Source organism: Nanorana parkeri, unplaced genomic scaffold (assembly GCF_000935625.1).
Source record: "Nanorana parkeri isolate BGI_ZX_2015 unplaced genomic scaffold, ASM93562v1 scaffold1465, whole genome shotgun sequence".
Lineage (NCBI taxonomy): Eukaryota > Metazoa > Chordata > Amphibia > Anura > Dicroglossidae > Nanorana > Nanorana parkeri.
The window spans coordinates 214,931-220,930 of record NW_017307733.1 but is presented as its reverse complement, the minus strand read 5'-3'; the positions used below and the strand labels follow the sequence as shown (position 1 = coordinate 220,930).

The window sequence follows — 6,000 nt, the reverse complement described above, 5'->3', positions numbered from 1 at the left end:
AAGCAGATAAGCAAATTAATTCTGATTAATGATTCATTCTGAAGGGTTGCTATGGGTATAAGCCCTCTGAACATTGCTCATTTTTGGGTTAAATAAGCCTGATCAAATGTGGCCTAGTAACCCCTTACTAAGATTTCTCAATGCATATATAACATTAACTCTGCCACATTCTACAAAATGTCAGAACAGATTTTACATAAAAGGAAAGCAACATATGGAAGCTACTGCTCTATAAGCTCAGCCAAATCAACACGGACCTTGACTCTGAGCCAACCATTGCATCAGCTGTCTCCAGCAAAAGGAATAGGTCTGCATATGCACAATATAATTGTTAATATAATTATTGCCACTTCTATAGCAGCAGCCCAGTAGACAGGACTTACAGCCAGCATTTCATCCACTTGTTGATACAGTATACTGGTCCCTTCTGAACTTCTATTAGGGGTGCCAGTTAGCAGCTACATTTTCCAAGCTTCATTTGACAGAGAGCTGCAAGTTAGGCTGTTGCTATTCTGAGTCATCCAGCATGAAGAATACAGACATTAGAATCTCTTGGCAGATGTCAGAACACAAAAATATTTCACTTGACAGCAAGCACACAGCATGACAGAGTAGACCTGTGTGCACTGGTAACCAGCCATTACGTTTATAGGGCAAGGAGAGGACAGGCTGTTGTTAGAATGAATAACTAGTATGAAACACAATGTCAAGTCTCGGTAGTTTGCATCTGCAGCTAACAATAACTTAGTTGCCCAAAACAAATGACAGAAGGTTTTAGGCTGCCTTCTAGACAGTAACAGTGTAAACATCTAAAAGCCAAGGGACACTAGCAGACTAGTACTGCTCCAATAAAACCGAGCTACTGGACAAGAAAATAACATCTTCAACCACATAGTACTCTTATGGATAATGTAACTAGTTTCCAAATGCTGCCATTGAACAACCCAATACATTCACAGCTAGCGGAAGGAAAGCTAAAACATATAATCTTGCTTTAATTGGTTGTTGGAGGTTGTGAGAGTCGCGCAGCACTAAATCAGCACACCCACTACCCCCACCCTTCCAGAATCGAGTAAGTTTAGGGATGTTATCACAACTTACAAAACGAATGGTCAATATCAATGGCAGTGTGGTCAAAAGAACAGAGAACACAATATCATTTTGTACAACAGCAATTCCAGCAGACTGTATGACACTCCCTGATGTGTTCTCATAACTGGCCTGGCTGGATTGGAACAAACACCACAAGTAGGTTTGAGATCTTAATAGATACTGGGGGAAAGGGATTTAGGGGAGCAGCTGAGAGGGCCCTTCAGGCTGTTTGCAAAAACAAAACGACAGCCTATGGAGTCCCTCCTTTTACCCGACATTGAACTTGACATCCAACTGCAAGCATTAGCCAGTAGGTAAAGCGAACATCCTTAAAAGACAAGAATCTGGTTTTCATCTAGGTTTTTTTTTTGTCCAAGTTTAAATCCTTAGGTCAGACAAACCCCACACATTGTGGAAAAAGGGAAGACGTAGATGTTGGGAAATGGAAAATGAAACAAACCGAAATCAGAATGTATCTGTTGTCAACAGATGATAAATGCTATCTACTAAAGTACATGTTTGCTGAAGATTACGAGAAGGAAGCAGGAAATGGGATTGTCCAGAGCCACAGTAAACAGACAGATGTAACCTGGGTTATTGATAAACTAATTTCACAAACTAAATGGTCCACTGACATTTAAAGTAAGTCACATGGACATGTGGTGGATAAAGACATCATGTAACTTGAGTGCAAGCTATAAGCATATTCCAAAAACATCCTTGAAGTTGACCCTCTCTCCGGCAGAAATTCATTGTGGACTCACAGTGATGAAAGGGGATTTTTCCTAAATTGCACTTCACCCAGAAAGGGAAGAAAAGGCTAGGAGTTTGGACAAGAAAAACTGCTTGTATGTCGAACAGGGATCAAGAATTTGGGGACAGTAATTTGTATTGCTCTTGCTTTGCTTGAACATAATTATTTGAGGGAAATCAAAAGGAGTGGGAACTTAATGATAACAAAACTCTCTCTTCCTATGCAAAGCTGCACAGTTTCTAAAAGACAGTAGGGAACCTACACTTGGGAAATTAACTGCATATTGAAACTTGGGGATCGAGACTGTTTGGTCAACGGGGCACCAGCAGATAATAGGTCTTTGCCCTCTCCTGCTTGGCCTAATCGGTCCTCTTGTAAGCTTATTGTTGAAAAGCGGTTGGTGTTGCAAGTGGAAAGGTTTGTCACTCCATCTATTCCACCACTTCCACCTGCCTGACTGCCATTAACATAGTCGAAAGATTTACTGGATGAAGTGCTGGCGGTTCGGATCAGACTAAGACTATTTGCTTTTGCAACCACATGGCCTGCTGGGAGGCTTAGGTGCTTTTTCAAAGGTGATAGCTCAATTGCTTCAAGTAAAGTATCTGCAGTTGTGGAAACAGGCTGTTTCCTTGGTGTGCTCTCCCGACTTTCATTAGGCTTTGATGGACTAGGTTGCTCCTTCTCTTTGATTGATCGAACGCTGCCTCCTTTTCTTGAACCACTTCTTTGGGATGAAGATGAAGATGAAGCTTGTTTGGCTCCAACAGGCTGGCTACTAACCGAGGCCCCTGATGAGAAACCTTCATCTGCATCATTAAGATTAATGGAGTCCTCTCCAGTAAAGGTGCCTTCAGGTCCTAAAATATAAAAACAATTTAGATTATCCTATTGTAGCACACATACATTTTACAGAAAAGAGTTTAATATATGATAATGTGAACCTTTATGTTCCCCAAGCATTAAACAAACAGTGGTACCTTCACAATCTGCTCCATAAGCTGTTTCAAATGCACCCATTCATTCCCCAAAATGTTCAGCCTATACAGACTAGGCATCTCTATTACTCATTTGCAAGTTTAGACATTTTATTAAATGTCGACAGCTAAACCCTCATCTCTAACCACACCCCCCGGATTTAATGTATGCAGAGAGCTTTGACACCTAGGGCTGCGATTCACAACCTGACTTCAACTTCTCTATGCTGTACAAGACGACAGCACCTCATGGGGAATAATGAAGTCCCTGGGAACGGATTAGAATAGAGTTTTTGTTCATTGATTATACACCGGTGAGTTTTTATAAGCTGAATAGTTCATATTTGGCAGCAGTTTCTGTAAACATTTACAAGGAAAGTGCTTTCTTTAATCTTCTAAATTATTGTAAAATGATTGTATTTTTAAGACAAATTAGGAAAATACAAACAACTCTAAACTTTTTAATCTAAGACCCTTTAAGGTGAAAAAGATTTTTCCACCCAGCAAGCTGTCCTTCGACACAGGTTTAAAATGTCCCTTGACAGCTGGTTTCATGGTACAGTTGGCAGTACTCCTCTCCTCCTTGCTGCTCAGTCTCAGCTGCAATCAGTGAGGAGTAAAAAAACATGATAACATAGTACACAAGGTTGAAAAAAGGTCAGCCTATTCTAATATTGTCTAATACTGTTAATGTGGATCCCGAATAAAGCAAAACAAAATACTAGCGAGCCAGCAGCCAAATTACCCTTACATGAGGGTGGGGAATACTTTATTGACTAGAAATTACTATGCTGGAAATTTCTAATGGTTAGAACTTGAGGTGTAATTTCCAGTAAGAAAGACACTGAATCACTATTTAAAGCAACCCTGCCTCTTTCCAGACAAAATCAAAGGAAAGCACCCTGCAAAAGAAGAGAAGCACTCTTCACCAGGACAGGTGGCATGTGGAATCGTCACCCTCTTGCAGAGCTCTGAGCACTCCTGCTATCCAACAATTCCAGTTGTGTCTGTGTGTCTACCACTGGCAACTATGCTTCCTCCCACTTACCTCTACATTGCTACTGTGTCCTGCAGTGATGTAGGGGTCAGCGGAAGGAACCACAAAACCCAGCAGAGGACATGCTATCTGACACATCCATTGGGGATAGCAGCTGTACTCGGAGTTCAGAAGATTAACACGCCACTTATAGGAAAGGTGAATATCCCTTCTTCTTTTGAAGGGTACTTTCATCCTGCTTTAAATCTACTTGTACAGTTGACTATCATTCGTTGACAGAGGCTCTCAAGACAGGCCCATCACAACTTTGGGAATTTCAAAATGAGCACATCATGTAAAATGAATAGGCAGAGTTTACCTTCAGTAAAAAAAACAAAATGCAAAGTCAAATGTTTCAAAGACCCTGAGACACTGAAGTTGTGTGTTCATTTTGATATACCGTAGCAAATTTAAGCACAGACTACATGTGATGCCTATCCAACCAAACTTTAAAATTTATTTTATTTTAGGTACCACATGTATCTACCTTCCCTCCAGTCAAAGAAAAGGTAACATGCTAGCCAAGACCTGACATTCTGAAGCTCATATGAAGGACACATTTATATTTTATGGAAGCAAAGAGTAGCTATACTACTCTTTGCTTCCTCTCAAAAGGTGCATCTTGATAGTGTTAGGAAAAAAAAAACCAGACGTTTGTTTGGTTGTGTGGCAGAGGCACCACACAAACCACAGGCACCTCTGCCACACAATCAAACAAACGTCTGTTTTTTCCCCTGACACTAAATAAGTTGTCTTTAGCATTCATTCATGTCCATTTGAGCATTTCAAGGCATTGAGAGCAACCTCTTCTCTATGTGAAGACAGCAATATTCTCCACAAGAGACACTGGAAGGTTGCATTGTAGCATTCTGCTTACCCACAACCTAGTTAGCCTATAAACGGGGGATAGGAAAAACTTTCCTATTTAACTTATACACTATTTTTGAAAACATACTAAACCTAAAGGGCTCTTCAGACTCTCCTCTTTTACTTTGGTGGATATCTCTGGAAATACTTTTTTCCTTTTGGACCTCCCCAAGCACCTGTCTATTTAACAGGTACATGACTGTTTATGTACAAAGTGTTTTTCTTTCTGAAACTGCATTGGGTTTCACATTAAATGGCCAGTTTAGATGCAGCACCTCTTCAAGTGAAGTGTACCTTTAAAAAAAACACTGCATTATAAAGGATAAAAGGAGCTGAAGACGAGCTAGACTGCATTACATTATACACAATGAACATGTTCAAACTTGAAATGAATGAGATGAAGTACGGTATGTAGCTGACTATTAACATGTGTCTTGTTGGTGTAGATAGCACATAAAACGGTATTTGTTTTCTAGTATTAAACAAACCTCCACCCAAAAAAATCAAATCTTTGGTGCAAGGAAGCCGGAGTTCAATACTATACTTACTGTAGCATGCCCAATGTTTAAATTCTGTGTGTTCAGTGAACTTTAGTGATCTCTTGTACTCACTGCAACTTCTGCCTATGTTGTTGTCAAAGGACTCCCTACTGAAGCCAATAGGGCCAGCATAAAAACTGTGACAAGGTGGCAGCAGCATGTTCAGTGAGTGGAGACTAGAAGAATATCATGGGACTGTCCCATCATAGACTGCAACATTACCCTCTACCAGAAGCAAAATTAAATATTTTCCAGACATGCCTACCCAACATAAATCTAAAATGTTATGTTATATGTAACAAATAATATTATTAGACCAAATTTTGCACATACTGTTTATATTAATCAATGCATCAAGTAGCTGGAAGCCTCACCTACCTGTTCAAGTCCTACCATGGCCATCAGTTACCTAGGAAATAGCTCCTCTGATGGAAGCACAGGCATGAAAATTTAGTGCAGGCACATAGACACAAAGTTGTAAAAGTGCTGGCAATGATCCCATGCAGACCTATGCAAGCCAGTAACTAATTAAACATGCAACACAGATTTTTTTAAGCTGGAATAAACTGGAGCAGATTTGCACTGCAACCAATTAGCTTCTCTGTCTCATTTTCAAATCTTGCTTGAGCAAACTGAAGAGACGCTGATTAGTTGCCATGGACAACTGCTCCAGTTTTGATAAATTCCCCCCTCCCACAGTATATGAACACCCTGCGGAACTAAGCTAAGTGCATC

General features: G+C 40.2%; 1 protein-coding gene across 1 annotated transcript in view; it reads right to left on the bottom strand.

Moving 5' to 3' along the window:
* Positions 1–1,395: 1,395 nt before the first annotated feature.
* Positions 1,396–6,000, bottom strand: part of FAM126B (family with sequence similarity 126 member B) — a 98,311-nt gene continuing 93,706 nt past the window's right edge. Inside the window, exon 14 of the mRNA XM_018570155.1 lies at positions 1,396–2,706. Coding sequence (XP_018425657.1) covers positions 2,105–2,706 — 602 coding nt within the window. The 3' untranslated portion in view covers positions 1,396–2,104. The remainder of the gene's footprint in view (positions 2,707–6,000) is intronic.